The 26,660-nt window shown below is 37.9% G+C and overlaps 2 protein-coding genes across 2 annotated transcripts in view; one reads left to right on the top strand and one right to left on the bottom strand.

The window, feature by feature from the left end:
- The window catches only part of LOC141438843 (solute carrier family 41 member 1-like), a 105,945-nt gene that overhangs the window by 75,509 nt on the left and 3,776 nt on the right, over positions 1–26,660 (bottom strand). Inside the window, exon 2 of the mRNA XM_074102865.1 lies at positions 19,132–19,342. The gene's annotated coding sequence lies outside the window, so the exon portion shown is untranslated. The remainder of the gene's footprint in view (positions 1–19,131; positions 19,343–26,660) is intronic.
- LOC141438598 (uncharacterized) lies at positions 10,195–10,572 on the top strand. The gene has a single exon (XM_074102463.1). The coding sequence runs from the start codon at positions 10,195–10,197 to the stop codon at positions 10,570–10,572; it is 378 nt and encodes a 125-aa protein (XP_073958564.1).

Raw genomic sequence — 26,660 nt, 5'->3', positions numbered from 1 at the left:
GGGCACCATAGTTTAATTGTTAAAAGGGATAAATGTGTTTCGTTTTTAATTTTATTACTCACAAACTGCACGCTAGATGGCAGTTGACTTGAAATTCCAAGATTTAATTAAATTCCTAAAAATTTCGCCGTGGTTAGTAGTTAAATTAATAATAGTATTTTGTATATTTAAGTAAGCCAAAGTAAGTATATGTCCTAGTCAAATATAGATACAGACATAGAAAATAACTTAATTCGACATCAAACTCTTAAAATAATACACAATTTATAGAAAAAAACATTTGATGGTGTCGAAAAGGAACTTGACTCATACATAAGTAGTACTTAAATATTTACATTTAATGTCTAGTTAAATGACTAGCGCAATTTTCTGAGAATAAAAATTTCCTACATTATACGCGTACTTCCTAATATTTGCTGATTAGTCTTGTCTTTGTCTTTTTAGTAAAACAAACCAACATCATAGTAAGCAAATTCGCAAAACGTTGCGAAATTAAAAAAATCCAAATCGAGTTATCTAGCCCCAAAGCAAAGCTTGTAATTACCTACTAAATTTAGTACTAAGTAGGCAATATTATATAACATACATAAATACATATTAAATGTACAAGGCTCTTAAACTAACGAGAGCGCCAAAGTTCGCATACTCTTCGCTAGTCATATCGTATTTTTTGACAGAATCATCGTTTGTCATCATTTGTTTTTCCACCGAAACTTTAAATTTTTCTGAAAATTTTAAATGGTCACCTATAAAACTATAGGTTAGGTTAGATTTGTTTTATAGCAATTCTGAACAATCATTGGATTCAGAGAAAAAAGTGTTATGACAATCTTTCTGACAAACATTACATTCGGACTTTTAATAAGTAGGTATGCGAGCCGATATGGATCCAAAACTAACATTTTTTATATTGTTACATACATACATAAAAATCACGCCTGTATTCCCAAATGGGGTAGGCAGAGCACACGAAACGTTACCGCTTCGGAGCCACTTTTAGCAATTTTAGGTTTTAAGTTTGACAAAAACGGTACAATAGTGACAGGTTGCTAGCCTGTCGCCTACGGTGTACCTTAACCTATGTCCTCAGTCGCCTCTTACGACATCCATGGAAGAAATGGAGAGGTGTTATTCTAACCCGACACCACACGGGTACACGGGTTTTATATTGTTAAACAAATCAATAAGCAAATCAATAGTATGCAAATCAATTTCATTTTTAAGTTATTATCTATAATTATGATTGTATTACGGTTATTTTATGCAACTTTAGACATTTCATTATGATTAATTTATTACAATTGTTTGACTTAGTATATTTATTGATTATTTTGTTTTGATTTTGATTTAATATGTTAAAGATAATGCAATACTAACCCTTTAAAATAAGACTTATGTATTATTATTACCTACTAACAAACTATGGATCCTGGTCTGCAATAAATCATTTTTAATTTAATTTAAACATCTGTCCTTACCGGTAATGAAACGGATCCTCTGGCGTCATAACATGTGTCATGAACAGGGATCGGACGGATTAGCGACATTATTAGTAATTATTGTGGACATGACTGCAAAATGAATCAATAGGTTAAGGGGCCTTTATTGCAGATGCGTTGCCAACCTAGAGGCCCAAGATGGGATACCTCAAGTGCCAGAAATTTCACCGGCTGTCTTACTCTCCACGCCGAAACACAACAGTGCAAGCACTGCTGCTTCACGGCTGGATTAGCGAGCAAGATGGTGGTAGCAATCCGGGCGGTCCTACTACCTGCAAGTATTATTATTATTATGCGAAATCGCGAAGCGTTTATAGCTCAGCATAGTGTTGGCCGTGTAGGCCAACGCTGATCTTCCGTTGTGACCGCTTGGCGACTTCACATTTGAATTCCTGAAATAACAATTTACACATGCTTTCAAAATAATTATCTTAGTAAAATGCTAGTAAAAGTATAAGAGTTCTTGGGGGTTGTGGTTCCATGCGCAACGGCCAGGTCAATTGTCGGCTCTCAGACCCGACATCTGACAAAGCCTTTGGCATTTAGGTACCACTTCCTTTATCTATATCTTGTGTAGGGAACTGAACGAGCACCCGATAAGGCTGACATGATCACCTGGAGTGTTCGAAGCCTCAACAAAAATAAGAAAAAAAAAAACTTCAGTGGATAATTGTCGTAAGAAGAAATTCGTGAGTTATGGCACAAAACCCTGTTTCCTTCAAATTCAAAAAAAAAAATTCAAATGATTTATTCAGTAAATAGGCCGCAATGGGCACTTTTACACGTCATTTTTTTAAACTACCAGCGCTTTCGAAAATACCATCATTGCCAAGAAGAATGCGCCGCAAGAAACTTAGCAGAAAGTCACTGCCCAGCCAGCAATTGCCAGCCATTGCTTGGCAGAAAGGCATTGGCCTTGACAAGAAATTTATTTTTTATCTGAAAATAACAACAATGTTAACGTAATTAGCTTTTTAACGTTGGTTACTTAGATTAGATGTTTAACTGTTTAAGTTAGTTTTACAGAATAGATAGAATATAGTCAGATTGGAGACTGAAATCCAGGGACTCGTTGAGTCTCATTTCCTATCTATCTCATACTCATAAACTACATAATGTATGATAATTTCGCATATTATGCATAACTTTTTATATGCTGGTAAATACTTAAGAAAATATATTTTAATTGCCATCGTAAGATTTCATTGAAGTTATTATTATATGATGTTTAGGTAATTATTTAGTTCTCGCTAGACAGTTGTGACAACAAAAGCCTAATAATGCCTATAGTTGTATAGATTGCTGTTGTCGTGGAAAATCTGAATACATTGGTAAGATTCATCTTTACAATCCGTCGTTACAAACCGATCGAAACGACCGATCGGTAGTATGTGAATATCGCCAACGATTTACTTGATAGAAGAGGACATCGGAAATCGCAACCAAAACACGTGCACTCATCTAATTATTTCTGCTCAAGTGACTTTATTTTCGTTTCAAACGAGTATTTAAATGATCGATCGTTACTATTTATTTAATTATTTATACGACCAATTGCTCGTGTATGGCTGGCAATACGGTATTTGACTATTTTGTATATGTTTTATAAATTAAAACTACACAATGCCTGTTATCGAATAGAAAAACAATTTTTAAGCTACCTTTACAAATAACAAAGTTATAAAGGTTTGAAATTCAAGATTAGACAGAGAAAGACATACTGGCATGTGACGTCACACGCCAGTACCGCCACACTTGCTGCATAGAGAAAAGCGTTTGAGAAAGAGACAGGTATAAAGATTTTTCAAAAAATCACTATAAATCCAATTTTCAACCGATTTAAATTTTCTCTTCGCTAAACACCATCTTTTTATCTATATTTTCATAATAATATTAAGATATGGCAAAATCAGGAGTTGTCAAATACCGTATTTCGAAGCGACCAATCGCCACGATTCTCGTCTTATTGATCAAAGCGATTAATCTTACCATGTATGGGCCTTTAAAATCCGTAACAAATTATGGAATTTATCGTCTAGCTATTTACAAACTCACACTAACCTACAGCAGTTTGCGTTTCCTACACACACGTAGGTACGACGATTGTCGTCAAAGACGAGTCACAGAACATGAAACAGTTATAGTTAATTTATTTTTAGGATAGTTTAGTGTAACCTAAATTGTTCCTTTTTAATTAATGTTTATGACTTATTAAAATGAAACAGTAATATTTTTAATATTGATAATAATAAGGATGGCAATACTAGTTAAAAGAGGCATAAGTGGCATCATGAGTTGATTGTCTTTGTCTTTTGTTTATAATAAGAAAAAAAGGAGGTTGTAGTGGACTGACAGATAAAAAATAAATATGAGATCGGAGTGAGGAGAGTTTTGGATTTGCTTGGCGTTGGCTGTGGCTACAATAGGAGGCCGGAGAATAGCAGTTATCTCATGTAAGTTACTAGAGAGAGAGAGAGAGAGAGAGAGAGAGATATTGTTAAGATGACGAAAGAATAAGTAGTTAAATAATTCTCTTGTGATGCGAGGCATGGGACGGCTGTGAGGGGAGTAGGGAGGTCGTTCGTAGGGCAAGGGCCTATATTTTTTTGTCACCTTGATAATCACTGAAATGCAATTCATTATATCTGCGAAGCAGGATAAACCTATATATATATTATGTAAATCACATTACATGACAGGATTCTCATGATCCGTTTGATGTGTATATCAGGTTGACGACAACGATTGCCATGGAAACGTGTAAACAAACAATGTGACGACAGGTGACGAACTCACTCCAACAAAGGCGATTTGTGACGATAACACAAAGAAAAGGCTTACGTCAAATCGCGTTTGATTTGTTGAGAACTAATAAAAATAATGATTATCTATGTAACGGCAATAGTTGAGAATTATTGGCATATTGTTCGTCGAACCGATAGCCGTTAAGGCTTATATTTACGTAAGTTGCATTACAGGTTTACTGTCATTCAGGACAAATGGAAAATCGTCCACGTGCATAGATTATTTTGAATTCGAATCAGTTGCTACCGTCCAAAGTGCTTAATGTATGGTCTGTCCCAGAATTCGAGATACTAAAATGACAGTCTGAAATGTCAAACGTAAAAATAATGTGGCCAGCATAAAGGAACAGTGCTGCTTTTATTTTATTTTAAGGGTTCTGTACCCAATGGGTGCCAGCGGAACATTAATGCATTCAATATTCTACTTTCCATTTTACTTTATCATACGATAAAGTGATGAAATCTAAACACAGGTAAAAATACAGTGTTCATCACTTAGTGCCAACGTATAACAACATATACTAAAAACAGAATAAAATAAATATTTAAAGGGGGCTCCCATACAACACAAGCCTTTTGTGCTAATGTTTAATGTTGTATAGATAATGGTACCTACGGAACCCTTGGTGCGCGAGTCCGACTCGCACTTAGCCGGTTTTTAATGCCTCTGTGGTGCTGGGTGGGTCATTATTTTAGTGTTTATTTTATTTCATTTACCTACGTGAGCACATTTTTGTTGCCATGGTAGAAAGATTCTGTTACAGTTTCCAGGTAATCTGGTAGAAGTACAGGACGTCTTATTAAATAATCGAAAAAATCATCAAATTCTGCAATCCATTCATATCAAAATGTGACGCTACCGGTATGTTTGGGTCAAGTACCCTACGACGCGGATGACTGGTAGGTATTTAATTTTTGTAAGTCTATTTTATTGTTTGTTTATTACCTCATTTCACTACTTTCCATTTCCATTTGTTTGTTACCTCATCACGTTTAAACCACTGAACCGATTTAGATTAAATTCGGTATCAAGATAGTTTGAGTCCCGGAGAAGGACATAGGATAGTTTTTATCCCCGAAAACTGCATAGTTCCCACGGGAAGGTGATAAAAGAATTCTACACGGACGGAGTCGTGGGCAACAGGTAGTGTAGTGTACGTAGTAGTAAATTTAAAATTAGAAATTCGTTTCACACTATTTCTTACTCTCTTACTACAATATTACTAGCGCGAGCGAGACGGCACAATAAGAATATCCAATTTCGAACTTCATAGTTAAGACCGAGGCCGCACTAATTTTAAACCGCCGCGGTTTTTTAACCGCGTGACTTTGTGAATCAAGTAAACTAATACAAGCGGCCGCACTGGCATACTTACTTACTTGGGTAAAGTCACCAGCACCAATATCTGACACAACAAGCGTGCATAAATATCTGATACGACTCTATTTCTAGGGCCGGAAGACGTGTCAGTTATTTTTGCACGCTCCGCTGTGGCAGATATTAATGCTGGTGACTGTACTTGCATAAAAAAGTCACGCGGTTAAAAACCGCGGCGGTTTAGCCGTAGTGCGGCCTCGGCCTAAGACCAGAGTTTACGTAAACATTGTCATTGTTGGTTGTCGCGGTAATTGGAGAATCGTGCGCGCTGCGCTGGCGCCTGTACGCGATCATGTAATTAAAAGATTAATAAAGGTTAACTAAAGTGAGCTACTAGTGATTGAATAAAGATTCTGTTTCGGTTTTGCGACTTTTGACCCAAAAAATCTACACTTAGTGGACAGCAATAAAACGTTAATAATTAAGCATAGCAATTATACAGTAAGCATATACTCATTTTAGTATTGTAGTATTTTCTCGGCAAGACAAAGTCCCAATCTAAGCAAAGCTTGTACTATAAACATAGGTACTTATATAGATAAATACATACTTTAATACGTATTAAACAAGGGTGTTTTAATTCAACAAACATTGTGAAGAAGAATGCAGCGCAAGAAATTTCGCAGAAAGTTTTTTTTCAATATTGTTTTTTTCAATATCGATATATAACTAACTTTTATCCGCAGCTTCGCTCACGTAAACCATAAGGCCTCGCCATCGAATCCCAAAAGGTTGCAATTATTAGATTTGACCTACACAAGTCACAAACAAGGCAAGCTAAATAAATCCGTTTAGTTTTTCTAACATGATTCAAATGACAGATGCCAAACTGACGGAACTAGATTCCCTCCCACGTTACGCAAACTATCGATACTTTTTCATGTACCAGTGCTAAAAGTGGCAATAGCGTTATTTGTTGGCTTAAACCAGGGTTTCTCAAAGTGGGGTACGCGAACCCCTAGGGGTTCGCTATTCGACGGTAGGGGGTTCGCGACAAGGTTTACGTGATGGTGGCTGTAAGACTGGCAAGATTATTAAGATTGGTTTTTGGAGTCATTTTGTATTTTTTATTTCAACTCCAAATTTGTTAGGTACTTATTTGTTTGTTATTTGTTTGAGTTTGTATTTTCGTTGGCAAGATAATTCTTACCTATATTTGTTACCTTTTATTGAAATCAATAATATACATTATATTATGATGATGATTGAAATAAAAATAAACTTGGTTTCTCCAACAGCCAATTTTATTACTATCTTTGGAGGGGAGGGAGGTAGGGGTTCGCTGTCGTCTAGAAACTTTAGCAGGGGTACGTGGAGCCATAAGTTTGAGAAACCCTGGCTTAAACATTACGCTATCGAACTGAGTCTTATTTGAATTTTAAAATATGATTTATTCAACACTTGGAGTGTCACTATCCGACTGACGAACAATCTTGCAAATTAATAATAAGTTCGTTTATTTTACCGCTTTAATTTTTACCGATAACGCTCACCTCTAGCATTAGGGGCGTTCATTAAAGAAACTAAGTTAATATAACACAGTGCTCACGCAGTAACTTAACAATTTGTTAGCAAATTTGAGTTCAAATATTTATTTATTTATTTTCGGAGAACCAACAGCTTTAATTTACAGAGTAAACTTATTTTATAGTACCAATAAAGCCAATTATAGGATCTCACAAGTAGACACACATTTAAAACAAGTAAAACTTACCTACGCGCAAAATCGCAAACATGGATAAAAACAGGATATCAAAAACTCATTCACCAAACAACAAAGATTAAATGAATTAAGCAGTAGTAGCTACATATTACGGTACCTATATGCTCCGTCAAACCACCTCTCCGCCAATCGCCGCCTCACCGTATAGAGATTGCAATTGAATATATCAATATCTAGTTCCTCCGCCACATCGTTCAGACTACGACAAGCTCGCCTCAAAAAACTATTCTATGCTATATTCGAACAACCAGCAGTTTTAATGTGATTTCATTTTTTCAATCAATATATCTCTGTTGCCATACTGGAGGAGTTGCTCTAATTGCCACGCTGAGCAGGCGGGTTGGCAATCGCAGTGCATTTGTGTGAGACGGTGTCGCTGCTGCCCGACACCGACCTGACCTATAATGACCTAGGTCCAGAAATCCCTTAGTCGCCTTTTACGACACCCATGAGAAGAAATGGGGGAGTGCTATTCGTGAGCCGGCACCCCACGGCGTGCTCAGTGGCGTGCAACTGGAGAGGCCTATGTCCAGCAGTGGACTAAGATAGGCCGATGATGATGATGATGATATCTCTGTTGGAATAAAATAAAAATTAGTTACCGCCTCACAAAGTTACTATTATCATGTGCCATTTGAATCATCTTCGAAAAAATAGAATATAATACGGGAGTGAGAGGGACGGTACAATGTGAACTTCGATTTTCGAATTTCGTAGTAGCCCCCTGGTTGCAGCCAAATTCTCATTCCAATTCAGCTGCTACTTATGCCTTTTTAAACCGATCTCCATTGATTTGTTTTTGGGCCAATCAACTATTTTACCGACGCTTTGGGCGTCTCCTGCGTTAGCAAAATTGTCTCTGGCGTTACCAAAAAATCGTACTTCCAACAAGATATTTTACGGTTTTATAGGTTGAACTTATGTAGGATGGCTTGTATTCATTGTCCACCATCTATTATATTACAGAAAAAACATGTTTACTTCCAAAAATCTGAAATTGTTTAAAAATGTCGAGGACAGATTAGTGTCGGTACAAAAGTTGATTGGCCCTTTTACGTTGTTTTAGCACGCTATATTGACTACCTAACAATTTGTCCAATTTGCATTTAGTTTATATATTTTTCCTAAACACAATAGGATTTTATCGTAAAGATAAGACGAGTCAATAACGGTGTAATTAAACCTATGTTCAACCGTCTGTTTATTATTTCATTAACCACTACCTAACATTGAACTTATTTGTATAGATTATCTTACAAAGTGTAATTATTACTGAGGAAAAGCTGAGTAAATACCGTGGTTTAATAAAGAAACGAAATAAATAGTACATTGTTTTGCGACGCTCTGTCTTTTTGTTTACACATGACTTTAATTCCGTTAATCAAAATATCAAAACCTTTATTCTGTGTAAATAGTCCAAAAAGGGCTTTGTCATGTCATTTTTTAATACTACCAGAGCTCTCGGAAAGACCATAATTGGCAAGAAGAATGCGCCGCAATAAACTAAGCAGTCATTTTTTCGAAAAAAAAATTGGTAAGTAATTACAATATACTTAAATTACGAAAGATAACATAGGTAGTTAAGTAAATTAAAAATATGTAAATTATAAATAAAAATTACACAGAAAAATTCCCAAGAAGAAGAAGAACCCGAGAAGTTCCCAATCAGCACTGAGCCCGCGTGGGAACTATGGCCCAAGCCCTCTTGTTCTGAGAGGAGGCCTGTGCCCAGCAGTGGGACTTATATAGGCTGGGATGATGATGACACAGAAAAATAATTACAGGGATTTATGGGGCCCCTTACTTTAAAATGTAAGTATAAACCTCTTAATCACGTATATCTACGTTCAATGGAAGTGTATAATGCTTCCACCGTCAACAACATTGACATCTATGTACCTTACGGCACTAGACTAGCTGTTAGGAACAAAACGCGCGGCGCATCAAGCGCTGACGAAAATGGCCGAACATGCCCGAAGAAAGCCGATCCCGCCTGCATTATTAGCATTGGCGATTACGCCAGGGCCGCATTTAGGGACGTGCAATAAAATTGTTTAGGAACCTACCTACTTAGATGTATGGTCAAGAAAAATGAATTTGAGATGTATAAAGTCTCCCTAAAAATTATAACAAAATTCTGAAATACTTATTACAAATGTATACTATAATACTCTTATAAATCTTAGACGACCAGATGGCCAAGTGGTTAGAGAACCTGGCTACGAAGCTTGAGGTCCCGGGTTCGATTCCCGTGTCGGGGCAGATATTTGTATGAAAAATACGAATGTTTGTTCTCGGGTCTTTAAGTATGCATCTATCTATATAATTATATTTATCCGTTGCTTAGTACCCATAACACAAGCTTTGCTAAGCTTACTTTGGGACTAGGTCAATTGGTGAGAATTGTCCCATGATATTTATTTATTATTTATTTACTTATAAATGTTTATAATACGAAAGTAAGTGATTATGTGTGTCAAACCCGGGACCTCAGTTAGTCAGATTCCCTGACACTCAGTATGCCCGTCAAAGTCGTAATTGCTGTAATGCTAGGTTTTGTACAGTCACTAGCAACAGTATCTGACAAAACGAAGCGTGCACAAATATCTGATACGACTATTTCTAGCGCTGGTAGGACATGTCAGATATTTTTACACACTCCGCTGTGGCAGATTTTTTTTTTATTGTGAGAGGGAGAAAAACGAGCAAGCGGGTCATCTGATGGGAAATGAACACGTCTGCCCATGAGTACCAACTACTCAAGGAGAGTCATTCCGGCTCACGCAGATAATGACTGGGCATGGTAGTTTCGGCCATTATTTGCACAAGATAGGGCGAGAACCTAACCCAGGTTGCCATGAGTGCGGCGATCCGGACGATACGGCCCAACACACCTTGGAGGTGTGCAGTCGATGGGCTGTGGAGCGCCAAACACTCATAAGAATCGTGAGGGTAGCCAATCTCTCGCTGCCTAGCATCGTCAAAGCCATGCTTCACAGCGAGAGATCATGGAATGCAGTGGCCTCCTTCTGTAACACTATTATGTTACAAAAGGAGGCCGCGGAGCGTGATCGCGAAGAAGCTGCAGACGCGCATCCGCTCCGGCGTAAACGTAGGGGGAGACGGCAAGCGCAGTTTATTGCTGCAAACCGCCTGATCCTCCAGTAGGGCTACCGTGTGTGTGAACTCACAGTATCCGGTCCTACACAGCGGGCAGGAGGAGGGTCAATGCGTTTATGACCCTTCTCCCCAGCGCATAGGACTGGGGCCACCGGGGAGCGTCATGGTTGAATGTCCGCGATCCCATGGCGCTCCCATAACGGCAGAGTGGAGAAACGCCGATGTGTTTTTAGTGGGTATGCTAAGACCAGAGAGTCCCACATAACTTTCCACGGAAGTATGCATAAAGCATTTTCACATCGCAAAAAAAAAAAAAAAAAAAAAAAAAAAAAAAAAAAAAAAAAAAAAAGAGTCATTGGTCCGCTGCCGGCCTTTTAAGAAAGTATAAGCCCTTTTATGCAGCCCCCAAAAGAGGGCTACGAAGTGCAAAATTCGAACTTCGTAAGTACCTTGCCGTCCCGTTGAGGCTAATAGCATTTAATACAAGAGTGAGAGGGACGGTACGATACGACCTTCGATTTTCGAATTTCATATATAACGATACGTTAATTGTGTATCGTTCCGTGAGTCACAGACGGTTCTGGCAGAAAATAATGCCGAGTCAGCGACCGTTTGACTTTCGCGGGGACACACAACATTGTGTATATTGTATTTACTATTTTCATATGTGTTTTTCTGTAATTTTTTCTTTATTTTATTTGTGTTAATTTTGCTGTATATGTGTGTCTTCTGTGTTAGTGAATAAATGTCTTCTTTCTTTCTTTCTTTCTTTATACGTCACCTGGGGGCTACTAATCCAGGTGACGTAAGACTGCTTGTGTATAGTCTAACAGGCAAGCTACCGGGTTCAACCTAGCAGACACGTGCTTGCAAATGAGTATTTTATTTAACACTTATTGTTATTCATAAATATGGACCATTAACACATCGTTAGCCTGAATATCGGCTGTTCACGACGACGTTAACATCGAGTGAGCGTCGGTAAAAGATTATAATATAAATATGGTTCCGTGGTGTGGTTCATAAACGGCACTTTTCCTGCCTGAGACGAGGAATCCTCCGAGAGATCTCGTTTTTGTCTCCACTCCACTAACTCTCAACTCTCAATCGGATATTGCTTATTGACCATCTACAGAAATACAGTTCATCATCCCAGCCTATATACGTCCCACTGCTGGGCACAGGCCTCCTCTCAGAACAAGAGGGCTTGGGCCATAGTTCCCACGCGGGCCCAGTGCGGATTGGGAACTTCGCACGCACCATTGAATCGCTTCGCAGGTTTGTGCAGGTTTCCTCACGATGTTTTCCTTCACCGCAAAGCTCGTGGTAAATTTCAAATGTAATTCCGCACATGAATTTCGAAAAAAATCAGAGGTGCCCGTTCTTGTATCGCTAGTATTAAATTAAATATGGTCTTCAAATCGAAATGAATATCATTTTGAAGACCGGGTTTGTGAGTATTACTCCAATATAAAATTTCAACCACAAACCGTTTCAAAAGGAAGATTGTTGGTATCTGCTGGACATGTCCGGGATGTAGAGGAATTAAGAACAAAACAGGGACAGAATTCAATAATTCAAACTCGCATCATAAGACAAACATCTAGTACTAAATTTCAAAGCCATAAAATAAATAATATGTTTCATAGTTTACAAATTATCTATTTATGTAGTCTTATGTATGGTAATAAAACTGTGTAGTATATCTTTGTAGCGGTCCGGGGGTCACCAACGGTGTTGGCTGAAAATCAGCGCTGGGGTGTTTATTATTAACGCTTCAGCATTATGCTGAGCCAGTGTCCGATTCACAACCGCAATGACACATACTTTCCTACGTGTTGTCTATTTGTACTTAATACTATTGTTGTGTCTTGTGTTGTGAATGAATGTATTTTCTTCCTTTCTTTGTTTTCTAAATTTAGGTACCTAGGTAGTTAAGTCTTCAACTTCAACTTTTTTTTTTTGGCAACCGGTCGCTTTAGGTTAGCAACCATTACTGCCAATGATAGTTAAGTCTTAACAAATTGCTTTGATAATGACAGATAGATATGACAGATGACATAGCCTACATTATTTTTACTTTTCATTACCCCCACCTAGTACTTCGCACCGAGCGAATAAAACACATAATCTTACTTATACACACTAATTCACTCTTGTGCACTCACTCACTAACAAAAGGGTTGTGTCTTGCTTTGTCGCTGTTTTTCTTTCTATTGGTAATTAGGATAACAATATAGGTTATGTTTTTTTATGTGTTACTCATCATCATCATCATCCATCAATAGCATAATATGTTATGTATAAGTTAATTAATGTAATTAATTTTAAAATTGCCGCGCCCCAACAGGGCATCATTTTTTATAATTTTTTGTAAAAGGTGTTGCAATAAATAAATACTAAATACTAAAAAAAAAAAATACTAAATCCCAGCCTATATACGTCCCACTGCTGGGCACAGGCCTCCTCTCAGAACAAGAGGGCTTGGGCCATAGTTCCCACGCGGGCCCAGTGCGGATTGGGAACTTCACACGCACCATTGAATTGCTTCACAGGTTTGTGCAGGTTTCCTCACGATGTTTTCCTTCACCGCAAAGCTCGTGGTAAATTTCAAATGTAATTCCGCACATGAATTTCGAAAAACTCAGAGGTGCGAGCCGGGGTTTGAAGTGTTACTATAAGATCAAATCCCTACAAGTGCAGCCTATCCTATTTCTCAGCTGACCGGGATTCTCACCGGCCTAGTTTCAGATATTAAGTTACATCACTGTTTAGGATGACAAACTTAAATACATCGTGCCGTATTATAATAGTTGCTGCGTTTATTACGAAACAGTACATATATTGGTAGACTTACGCTATCCGTACTATACTAATATTATAAATTCGAAAGTGTGTTTGTATGTTTGTCCGTCTTTCACCTGGAAACGTAGTGACAGATCGACGTGATTTTTGGCATAGAGATAGTTTATGGGCCAGAGAGTGACATAGGCTACTTTTTATCCCGGAAAAATGCAGTTCCCGAGGGAACAGCGGATAACCGAATTCCACGCGGGCGAAGCCGCGGGCTAAAGCTAGTCAGAAAATATAGGACAGGGTTTTTCTTTGTCAATTAAACAAATAATCATAAAGATATAAGATAGCCTGCGTGCTAAAAAGTGTTGCACGTCGTGACGTCACGGGTGCACTCATGAACTTTGATGCGCTTCATCTGTCATTTTTAACCCCCGACGCAAAAAGAGGGGTGTTATAAGTCTGACCGCTATGTGTGTCTGTCTGTGGCACCGTGCTCTTACGTGGGTGGACCGATTTGATTGCGGTTTTTTATTTGAAATCAGGTTTTCTAGCGATGGTTTTTAGACATGTTTCATCAAAATCAGTTTAGCCGTTTTTGAGATATTGAACTTTGAAGTGACAAAGTCGGGGGTTTTCCAATTTTTTGTTGGTTAGGTTAGGTTAGGTTAAATACATTATACGTGTCAAATGTTTTCTGATGATTAATAATCAGAGAGTGGAATTTTCATGGCATTTCTTGACCTGTCATAGTGACTTTGGGTTAGTTCCAATGGGGTGCTATAAGTTTCTCGATGAGGGCTCCAGCATAGATGTCGCTAGTGTCGCTGCTTAAGTGACTAAATAAGAAACAAACAAGCCGAGATATGTGGTGCATAAGAAAAATTCGTGTCTGTATCACTGTCCAGTGGTGGTGTAGTGGTAGCACGTGGCACGGAATGCCGAGGACCTGGGTTCGATTCCCAGCACTGGTCTTATTTTTCTGGTTTTTCTGTGCATCTGTATTTCAGTTTGTATTTTTGATAGTGACATCTCACTTATCGACTTCCGGTATACATTCATATCGATACACAACATAGGTACTAAAGAAGATTAAAAGTAGAGGTAAACAATAGGCGGCCTCAAGTTAAAGAGCGATCTCGTCCAATTAACTTTCGAGCTGTTGAAAATGTGAAATAGAAATATGCAATGAACAATTAATGGATTACAATTTCTAATTTAATAATTTCAGTTTAGTATTTTTTTTTTCGAAATTCATGTGCGGAATTACATTTGAAATTTACCACGAGATTTGCGGTGATGGAAAACATCGTTAGGAATCCTGCACAAACCTGCGAAGCGATTCTATGGTGCATGCGAAGTTCCCAATCAGCACTGGGCCCGCGTGGGAACTATGGCCCAAGCCCTCTTGTTCTGAGAGGAGGCCTGTGCCCAGCAGTGGGACGTATATAGGCTGGGATGATGATGATGATTTTTTGTTGAATTATGTTGAAATTCTTCTGTTGTAATGATAACAAGTGTTCCATTAATGTCTCTAGCTATAACAGAAGTAGATGATTTTTTTTCATATTTTCCCGTTTTAATAGTACATTGTGTCTTAAGGGCGGTAAATAAGGAATTACGAACGAGAGTCTATTAGAAGCCCGAAGTCGAAGACTGAGTGCTTTAATGAGTCGATGTTCGTAATTCTAGTACCGCCCGTGCGACATACAATATTTTTCATCACATTTGCAAGTAAAATTTTATATTTGTAAAAGAAAAAATATAATTGTTCCAAATATTGGCGATACCTTAGGCTGCGCTCTTGGCAGCGCCGCCCTCAACCTTCCCCTCCCTCAGCATGTGCCTGACCGCATGTGCATGTGGTCCTGCTGCTGCACCATGCGCAGCACCATCAGTACGGGCACTGACTCATTGACCGACCTTGGGCTTCATGACAAGCACATTAAGGTCGAGGGTTTTATTTGGGGGGTTGCAACCAAGGTAGCCTGCATGTTACGACACTGTTTACGAGCAAGTGTGATGAAAACTATGTACTTCTATACAATCATATATCCATTTTTATGGGGAAAAAGAACGCTTTACATAACATGATAAGTTTACGACAATATTATTTAAAGTCTAATATATCGACATCATTTAGGTAGTCAAGTGACAAGTCACTATGACAGGTCAAAAAATCACATGAAAATTGCGCTCCCTGTTAATAATACACGTCTCTCGACAACGTTTGCCTTATATGCCCCCTACTTATGTAGAACCCCCCTACATAAGTTTGGTTAATTTTAATCTAGGTTAGGAAAAAAATTAATGAGTTTGTATTGTAATTAAATTTTTAAAGGCATAATTATTAACAGTTCAAAAAGATTTTAATGTATAATATTCAATCGATAACTAAATGATAAACATATATTTATATCCCTTGCAACTACTCAAATATCAAAGTTGTGTGGATTAAAAACGATTCCGAGAGGTCCAGAAACATTCAGAAACAAAAGATACTATCAGTTAGTCAATCTAATTGAGCTTTATAATTAATTCAGTAACAATTATTATTTAGTTAAACATCTTAACTGTTAATTGGCGATATATTTAATAGCTGTGCGTGTTGCTGATCCGCTTAGTTTTAACTATAATTAGATTAGTGGGTTTATTTTCCGGCCCGGTTCAACTTGGCTTGGGGATCATCAAAATCTTCCAAGATAAGCAATAGTTATTTGTGTCACAAGGGAGCAAAATGATGTATTTACGGCGAGGGCGGTACATTGAATCTAGAATGTTGCGCAAATTCTACAATAGAGTCCTGAGCGTAACAAGGGATTCTCAAGTAGAATCCTGAGCGTAATGAGGGGGATTTCAAGTGTTAACGCCCAAGATGAAAATAATTTTGCTCCCGAATGACACATACAATTTTTCACACCGAGTATGACGAAAATGGAAATAAAACAATTCTTAATATAATTAAAGAGCAGTCAGCATAGAAAATGGCGTGGTTTTACAATTATCAACTTCGAAAATGGCATCTGCAAAAAAAACACTTAGAAAAGCATTGAACAGAAAAGTTGCACTTTGATCCCTCTCGTCAGGGAGGACAAGTTACTATTACTTACCTACTTATAGCCAATATGTGTTAAAGAAAGTAATTTTATTTGTCATACAATATAATATATAATAACAATATACTTTATTGTTTTATTGACAAAAGAAGAAATACTTGTCCAATATTTTCCGATAATATGACTGACGGACTAAATCGTTTTTTTTTTTACCCAAGAAATAATCCAACTGTTTTTAATTCATACTTATTTGGCAAAAGAATGTAAAAAAGTGAGTTTATGTGATGTCTTTGTTTAAGTTCGTAAAAACTTTACTATAAGTAATGATCCTTGTATGAAACAAAAGTTTTTTTTTCGATATGCAAAAAATATCTGTCGATCAAAAAAAAACATTTTGTAGAAAATCTTTTATAGGTTTACAAAACATTTCTTAGTTAAATTAGGTTTTACTTTCAGTCTAGACGCTTAGTTTGTCTTTGAAATTGTTCGTAATTTTATTCAAAGTTCAGTCACCCCGCAACAAAATTGAGCTTCAAAATGTAATAATAGCAGTCGTTGAGTCTTGAGCAGCCACAGCTTACTACAGCGATGTTACTATACGAATAAACGCTTCACACTAAAAACGCCGTTAAATAAATTCTAGTTCAAATTGATGATTTTCGGTAAAGGTAAACCAAAAATATATGACTAGTGTCAAGAGGGCGCTATTGTTCTTATTTATATGGAAATAAAAAACCGATTTATGATAACCAGACTACAATGACATCTTGACCTTGTCTACAACGTTTACCTGTTAGTTAATTAATTTGGAAAGGTTTTGTAGCGAAATAGTTTAATTCCCCAAGCGTTTTTTTTTCAGCAGTTTATTATAAACATTATTTACAATGATCCGTTGTTGACTACGAATCGTTTTGGGCATATTTTATTATTGTTTAAAGAAACCGCCACAGTGACACTGACAATCATTAAAATTATTGCCAGTATAAGAAATTAGTTCCAATGAAAATTCCGCAACACGGCGAATAGTCATATATTTCTGTTTATAATACACCACACATACACAGGTTTAATCATGACGATAATATATTCGGATGTGGTATTAATTACGAATGGAAAATTCGATAGCTTAAAACGTTTTGATGCATATAATAAAGTTCAATCAAACTTAACTTTAAATGAATTGTCAAGGCATGCCGATAATTTTCGACTAATAAAATTGATATATATATAGGTAAATATGTAATTGTATAAAAATAAATGTAATTAAATTGAAATTAAACTAGCGACTCAACCACCACGCTTAAAAATATAGCGAGTTATATTTCATCCATTTGAAAACTTATTAACTTAGTTTATTCTTAGTTATTAATTAGCACATAACTAAAATTTCGAATGAAATATTTGAAATAATTTATACAAGTAATTATTATGTTTTATTTCACTGCCTTATAAACCAAAATACATTTGTGTAAGTAGTAGTTTTCACGAAAGCAGCAGTCTCGCGTTTTTTTGTTTCGTGTGATTTCGCTGTTTTAAGACGCAGTTGAATACCTCTGAGTTCAGTCGGACAAGTTTTTTTTTAACAGCAATTTATTATTCGTCTCAGACGTAGGGCTGATTTCGAGATCGCGAATTATTATTAGAACTTAGAGAAACCTGGTTTGAATAGAGTGAGTCTTCTATATTTTAAAGTTGATTTTTGAATGGTTTAGATGACTGTGTCTTTGTATAAAAAAGCGATCCGTATGAATTTACAAGTGCGATTTTTTTTTCGGCAAAAAAGGTATTGAGAAAGAAAAAAAGGCCAGTCATTTGGTCGCGTCTATAAATTAGCCACATCTTTTAAAATTACTTTAAAAAATACATTTGGATATTTATTTACAATAATTTAATAAAGCCAGTTTATTTCGGTAGGATGGTATAATCCACCTTTCAGGTTAATAATGTTAGGTTTTTAGGTCGATTTAGCCCTGTACGTTTCAACAAGGTCTGTTTATGTTTTTGTATTATAAAGAAAATATATTTTACTTAAATTTTTTTACATTGCCAATACCTACTCTAAAATGTCCAACAGCTATCGGACTGAGTATTAAAAAAAAAAGATTGTCCGGAACTAGAACATCAGATTTGATGTACATACAGGGAACTAAAGTGCCTAACTGCAAACACATTTTTCACAATAATTAATTACAAATTAAATTAAATTAGAAAATAAATCAAGATGAATTACAATGTATATCTACATTTATTGCGAATAATACGTTTAGTATAATGTCGTGTAACTTATTACTTCATTATGTACAGTAGCACGTGCTTATGTTTATTTACTATGAATTGGCATGTTTATGCGGATAACAAATAATAATGACGTCAAAACCATACTATTTTAATAGCATTTTTTTACAGCGATTACCTACCTACTAAGAAAAGTTTAACCCGTCACGCGTCCTAGTAGTACCTAGTCTTACTAGTCCCTAACTTTTTTGTGCGGGAAATGTCCTAGTAGACTACAGTAGTAGTACAGTCGCACAAAAAAGTTAGGGACGAATGTAGTCTCTAGGACGCGTAGCGGGTTAACACGGTGACAGTCCGATCGTACGCTATTACCTGGTTACCTCATTTTTTTTACCATAAGCGCATACAATTCATTTTTAAGCCATTGTACTTATGAAACTTACCTGCATTTCTACGAATATAAAGAGCGTGACAAAAAAACATTCAAAATACCATGCGTGCAAACTGAGAAAAAAATACTTACTGGCTGCTATATCCACTGGACCACTTAAAAACTATTATCACAGGATTTTATAGAATTAAAATTATTTACACACTTAAAAAACACTTTAAAAAATATTTACACTGGCACTGTTGTTTTAAAAAGTTACATGCCGCTGTACCGTGCGAACATGGCGGGTCGTTCGATTTTTGAATACGAGGTGCGTTCCGGGCGGCGACCGCGAAAAGACTGGCTGGAAACAAACGCCTTCGGCTTTAATATCAGGTGAACAACTCGATCAGTGATTGTAAACGCTACTGATAACAGAGTCGTCGCTTAGGGCTGTCAGGCAAACAGAAAAAAAAGTAACCTCCTCAACCCTTCGTGATTTTTAGGGCCGTACCCAAAGGGTGCCAACGGAACCATTACTGAGACTCCGCTGTCTGTCTGTCCGTCCGTCTGTCACAGGGTTCTATCTCTTGAGCTCTTAGCTAGGCTATTGAAATTTTCACCGATTATGTATTACTGTAACCGCTATAACAACAAATACTAAAAACAGAATAAAATAAATATTTAAATGGAGCTCCCATACAACAAAAGTGTTTTTTTGCCGTTTTTGCTCCATATTAATAACGGCAACGCTTGAAATATTCACAGAATATTTATTTGTATAATCACTTTAAAAATAAATACTTAAATTAAAATAAAATAAATATTTAAGGGGGGCTTCCCATACAACAAAATTGTTTTTTTTTTTGCCTTTTTTCGCTAATTTCTAGACTAATTTCGCATAGATAATGGTACGGAGCCCTTCGTGCGCGACTCCGGCTCGCACTTGGCCGGATCACTTCCAGACTTCCAGATCACAAACCATAAATAAAAGAAAATTACACAAACGTAACAAGTTCACTGTTGTTTTTGTATTGCGTAAATTTTAGTTTTAGTTATCATCATCATCCTAGCCTATATACGTCCCACTGCAGGGCACAGGCCTCCCCTCAGAATGAGAGGGCTTGGGCAGTAGTTCCCACGCGGGCCCAGTGCGGATTGGGAACTTCACACACACCATTGAATGAGGGCTATCGTTTTTTGTCTCACTAGATGGCGCACTGTTGCGTGAGGTTTTTAAGTATGGCTTTCAAAGTCTGTTATTACGGGCGTGAAAACAAAGTTTAGATTAAAATCATATTTAATACACCTTAAAACCGTATCATAAAAATATCGAGCATGCCACAGTGTTGCATAGTCCCCGTTTTGTTCGGAAAAAAGGGAGGACAAAGGTTTCCGAAACACAAACACAAAACTGTCTCAAAATACATACATTCATTGCTCCGAAACGCATATTTGCCATAATTAATTTCAGATATTGCAAAATATTCACAAAATTATTCTAATTATAAATAAACCCACGTAGCTCACCTAAAAACTATGAGATTTGTCATTTCGGAGACCTCACGCTACACTAGCGCCTCTAGCGGCGAACTCATACGCGATAGCCCTCATTGCTTCGCAGGTTTGTGCAGGTTTCCGCGCGATGTTTTCCTTCACCGTAAAGCTCGTGGTAAATTTCAAATGTAACTCCGCACATGAATTTGGAAAAACTCAGAGGTGCGAGCCGGGGTTTGAACCCACGAGCCTCTGCTTGAGAGGCCATAGGTCAAACCACTCGGCCACCACGGCTTTCGCAAGTTTTAGTTATACAATTTTGAAATTACAAACGTTGGATTTTGGAGTAACAGAGAAATAAAGTAATCTTACTTTTTCTAATAGGTACCTACTACGTTTTCTTTATTCTTTTACGCTGGCTATAATTTTATTTTAAGGTCTGTGGAGAAATCGCTCGCCCGTCGCCATTCGCGCATCCAAACTATATTATAATGCGAAAGTGTGTGTTTGTGTGTTAAAGAAAAAAAGAAAATGATTTTATTAACGGTCCCAACAGTACCACCACCAAACACAAAAAACAACAATACTTATAATTTATTGAATCAGGCGTTACTTTGCGGAGGTCCATATCAATGAACTAAAAGAATTTCCTTGCTCACCCGCGACCTTACGATAGCTAAGCTTATGCAAAATATGCGTGTTCATGCAGTTCCTCCACCTCCACACTGTAAGAACACACACAAATCACACAAACTCATCTATCACCACCACCACACTACACTGACACTGACCTGACTGGTCTAACAACTGGTAGCATGGTGTACGGTTGTGTCACTCTGAAGATGAGCTCTGGTTGAGTTCGAAACGCGTCAGTGTAGTGTGGTGGTGGTGATAGATGGGTTTGTGTGATTTGTGTGTGTTCTTACAGTGTGGAGGTGGAGGAACTGCATGAACACGCATATTTTGCATAAGCTTAGCTATCGTAAGGTCGCGGGTGAGCAAGGAAATTCTTTTAGTTCAACAATACTTATATTACTCTACAAGCATAATTTGCAATACATTGTATGGTGATGGCACCAATGTTTGTATGTTGTCAGTCTTTCACGTCGAAACGAAACGACGGATCGACGCGATTTTTGGCATAGAGATAGTTCATGGGTCAGAGAGTGACATAGGCTACTTTTTATCCCGGAAAATGCACAGTTCCCGAGGGAACAGCGCGCGATAACAAAAATTACACGCGGGCGAAGCCGCGGGCAAAAGTTATCTATACGTATAGTCGTCAAAGATGGCCTTGCTTTAATACAATTTCTATAAGGATAATTACCTAGACCTGTATGTGCAACATCATTGGTGTGTTTGTACAGGTTTGCATGTAATTTAACACACACTTAACTCGCAGTTAAAAGAAGAATAACGAATAAAATAATGACGAATTTATCGCTGTGACATCTTGCACGTAATATGGTAATGGAGTAATAAAACTGTTTACTTATGCCTGGGAGATAAGAGCGGTACCACAGAATATATAATAGTACTGACGTACAGAATGGCCACGCTCCGCCCCGCACCGGTTCGAGTTACCCCACCCCTCAAGCGCAGATTGCAGGAAAACCGCAGGAAAGCAGTCGGGTGCGCAACGCGATGAACGAGCATGTCGGTCGCACCGTTTCACGGCACTAAGTTCGGGGAGCAATAATTACATATTACATACGATTTAACAATCGAATGTTCAGAGACAAATCCTTTAAAAGGAAATATTTTAGTGTAAGTAATCTTTAATTAATAAGGTCTCAAATGATTAAAACAATAAACAATAAACTTTAATTTATAAAACATTCATTTGTATTTATTTCCTAAAACCTCGAAAATCAGTCATATTCTAATAATTTGTCGCTCGTACAAAGTCACATAATTTTCCGTGAAATCCGCGCGCCGGCAGTTCATTGCTCGGCTCGGTGGCCGTGAGTCCGCGAGCAAGCGCCAACTTGTCAGTGGGCGCGCGAGAAATTGAGGTTCCTACCCTGCCTACTCCTCCTTTTGTAAATAAATAATGCTTTCTAAAAGTATCGCGATTAATACATGAAATGACTAATTAGGTACCGAATAATTCGTTCAAGTTTGTAGTCATATATTTATTGTAAGTAATTTAAAATAATAATGCTTAAATACATAGACAGACACATTTTTGTAGGTTTAAATAAAAATATATGATTAACGATTACATTTATTTACACATCTAAGCCATACCTACATACCCTATAGTACTAGGGTTTTGCGATAGTCAGCCCTGTGTGTTTTACGCACACATTGACGCATGTACAGACGTCGTCGTGCCTATGTAGATTCAAGAACGCGTATTTTGTATGGCGTGGCCGCCCTGTGGCGGTACCGGAAAACCGTGGTGGCCGAGTGGTTTGACCTGTGGCTTCTCAAGAGGATCGTGGGTTCAATCAAATCCCGGCTCACACCTGTGAGTTTTTTTGAGAATTTATTTGCGAAATCACATTTGAAATTTACGTAATTTTATTTATTTTTAAGTAATTATATTAAGGACGCGGCGGAATACTGTTCCTTTTTTATACTGTGCCTTGAGGTGGTGAAGATGAAATGATTGACGGTTATGCGAAATAGTGGGATCTAGCTGCAAGCAGCAATCCAAACAGTTCATCTGACCACTCCCCGTGATAGATAGATGCGGTACAAAATGCAGGCTCTATGCATTATGATAAGTGATAACACATGTGGGGTCAGAATGCGGTCTGTATATTTTGTATTTTGTACGGATCACCACTTAAGTGGCTAAATAAGAAACAAACAAGCTGAGACATGAGGTGCATAGGGGAAATTCGTCTGTACCGTTGACCAGCAGTGGTGTAGCGGTATAGCACGCGGTACGGAATACCGAGGACCTGGGTTCGATTCCCAGTGCTGGTCTTATTTTTCTGGTTTTTCTGTGCATCTATATTTCAGTTTGTATTTTCAATTTACTGATCAAAAGGAATCAAACACGACATATCCGCTATTATTTTTTCAAGAGTATACTGGTGTGCTGCATATCCTGGCTGCAGCATCAGCTCGTCGTGTTGCCACCACTGCATTGCATGTAGAATCAATTACTAATCAAAACGAATCCAAAAAAGACATATGTGCTATTATTTTTAATAAAGTGTACTAGTGTGCTGGATATCCTGGCTGCAGCATCAGCTCATCCTGTTGCATTGTATGCAGAATCAAATACTGATCGAAACGAATCCAAACACGATATATCTGCTATGGTTTTATCAAGAGTGTTCCTACTAGTGTTCTGGATATCCTGGCTGCAGCATCAGGCCGAGAATTCCATAATCTTGCATAGATATAGCATACATGGGTGTTTCAAATTTTAGGTCCCAAATATGTTTGAAAGTAAAGTAAATACCCATTATGCGTCTAAGATTCCTACCGCAGCGAACAAGAGCTGATGATCTTGAAACGGATAAACCGATTTTGATAAAACATGTCTAAGAACCATCGCTAGAAAACCTGCTTTCAAATAATAAAAACGCGGTCAAACTTATAACACCCCTCTTTTTGAGTCGGGGGTTAAAAAATGGAGACATTTTTTAACATATCGGAATCAGCCGTATTTTTCTAAAAGTGAAAAAAATTAATAAAGGGATACATCTGTACACGAAAATGCCCAAAAATCACAAAGGTTTATCAGCTTTAACAAATACTGTAAGTTATGGAACTTTGTCTCGGTAAAATAATTACCTTAGGCACTTGTCCCACCGCCGACGATGAGCGAGAAGCGAGCAGAGCGAGTAACTAGAAACGAGTGGGCGAGCAGCGAGAAGCGAGTGTTCGAGTACGACGGGCGATTACTCGCTCCACTCGCTCGAGCCGGGCGGCCGCCAAGCTAATAGCGCTGAGCGAGTATCGCTGAGCTAGTTTTATAGCTCAGCGAGTTTTATAGCTCTTGTCGCTGCGACAAAAGATGTAAAGCGAGTTCTCGCCGGCAGTGTGAACCGCCAGCGATCAACTATTAATATATATGTCTCTTTTACTCACACAGGATCTTATATCTTTTGTTCGTTTCTTGAGCGAGAAAATAGTCGATAGCCAATCGTTTCCTCGCCGGCGGTGAGACAACTGCCATACCCTACAAATCCCCCCAATTTAGTCCAAAGCTGTTTAAAGAATTATCTCTTTGTGTAGAGATAACAATCACCAGATTATGAGGGCTCATAAAACTTGTTTATTTAAGGAAAAGATAAATAATGTTATGGAGGTGTTGGAAATTATGAAATCGATCGATTTGTTAGAACAAACAACTGAGAAACATAACGGGTCGTTTTGCTTAGATGAAATAGCAGCGAGCTGTTTGTTTGTTTCTTACTTTGAGGAAGGTCTATTTTAACCCCCGACGCAAAAAGAGGGGTGTTATAAGTTTGACCGCTATGTGTGTCTGTGTGTGTGTCTGTCTGTATGTGGCACCGTAGCTCTTAAACGGGTGGACCGATTTGAATGCGGTTTTTTTTTATTTAACGCAGGTTTTCTAGCGATGGTTCTTAGACATATTTTATCAAAATCGGCTCACCCGTTTTTGAGATATTGAACTTTGAAGTGACAAATTCGGGGGTTTCCCAACTTTTTATTGAAATAAAAAATTTAAAAGTTGCAAAACCCCGACTTTGTCACTTCAAAGTTCAATATCTCAAAAACGGCTGAACCGATTTTTATGAAACATGTCTATGAACCATCGCTAGAAAACCTGCTTTCAATTAAAAAAACCGCATTCATATCGGTCCACGCATTTAAGAGCTACGGTGACACAGACAGACAGACACACACACAGACATACAGACACACATAGCGGTCAAGCTTATAACACCCCTCTTCTTGCGTCGGGGGTTAAAAAAAAACTTCCTCGATTTACAGTACAATCATCATCCCAGCCTATTTAATGTAACACTGCTGGGTTCAGGCTTCCTCTTAAAATCAGAGGGCTTTTGCCGTAGTTCCCACGTGGACCCAATGCAGACAGAGAACTTCACACATATGTACCATTGAATTGCTAAGCAGGCATGTGCTGGTTTCCTCTCGATATTTTCCTTCAGCAGTAAGCTTGTGGTTAATTTGAATAAATAGAAGAATTATAGTTACAGTCATCTTAGTATGTTGAAAATAGCCTGAATGGCTTCGAGAAAAGTATGGTACGGCCGTGCCTTTGTTTTTTGCTCGACTTGGCGGGGGCACTGCCGTGCCTCCATACAAAGAAATCGATGCAGCCGAAGTTAGAAAAATGTGTAATAAATAATCCACCGCTTTATTCATCATCATCAGCCGGAAGACGTCCAGCGCTGAACAAAGGCCTCACCTTTAAAACGCCACAATGAACGACAACTCGCCACTTGCATCCACCGGTTGCCCGCAACTCTCACGATTCCATCACTCCACCAAGTTGGAGGCCTGCCAACGCTTTGTCTTCCGGTTCGTGGTCGCCACAATCGTGTACTACATTTTTGCAACTTTCGCCGCATCGAGATACTTCTAGTCGACCGTACACTACAAAGGGGGCTCGTAGTACCTACCCACGCGGGCCCATTGCGGATTGGGAACTACACACACCATGGAATTGCTTCGCAGGTTTGTGCAGGTTTTTATACGATGTTTTCCTTTCCTTTCCTTTCCTTCACCGTTAAGCTCGTGGTAAATTTCAACTGTAATTTTGCACATAATTTCGGAAAACTCAGTTTTGATCGTGGATTTGACCCACGATCCTCTGCTTGAGAGTCCATAGATCAAACCACTAGGTTACCAGGGTCAAACCAAAATTATGCGACAGAAAATACGCGACTCACAACTCAAAATAACCTAACCATAAAAAAATCATTTATAATACAGCTTTTTGTGCAGACTGTACTTTTTGTTGGCTGTAAATACATTGTCACATAAACTACATATGCAAACCAAATTTCAAGACGATGCTATTAACCGTTGAAGAGTTCCGTCCTGCGGAGACGATCCTGGCTGGACTACCAACATGTCACTACTAGATTATTGTATTGTCACGAGATTTACATAAGTATTCCAAATTTCAAGTCAATCTGACTACTGGAAGTTGGTCAAATTTAACTTGCAAGATTTGATAACAGACAGACAGACAGACAACGGGACAGGTGAAACTAAATAAAAGCTTG

The sequence above is a fragment of the Choristoneura fumiferana genome, chromosome 19 (assembly GCF_025370935.1).
Source record: "Choristoneura fumiferana chromosome 19, NRCan_CFum_1, whole genome shotgun sequence".
Taxonomy (NCBI): domain Eukaryota; kingdom Metazoa; phylum Arthropoda; class Insecta; order Lepidoptera; family Tortricidae; genus Choristoneura; species Choristoneura fumiferana.
The sequence above is the reverse complement of the archived record's forward strand: the minus strand, read 5'-3'. Positions and strand labels throughout refer to the sequence as shown.

Coding starts and splice junctions, on each gene's coding strand:
- LOC141438598 (XM_074102463.1), top strand. CDS start 10,195: ATGACTGGGCATGGTAGTTTCGGCCATTATTTGCACAAGATAGGGCGA.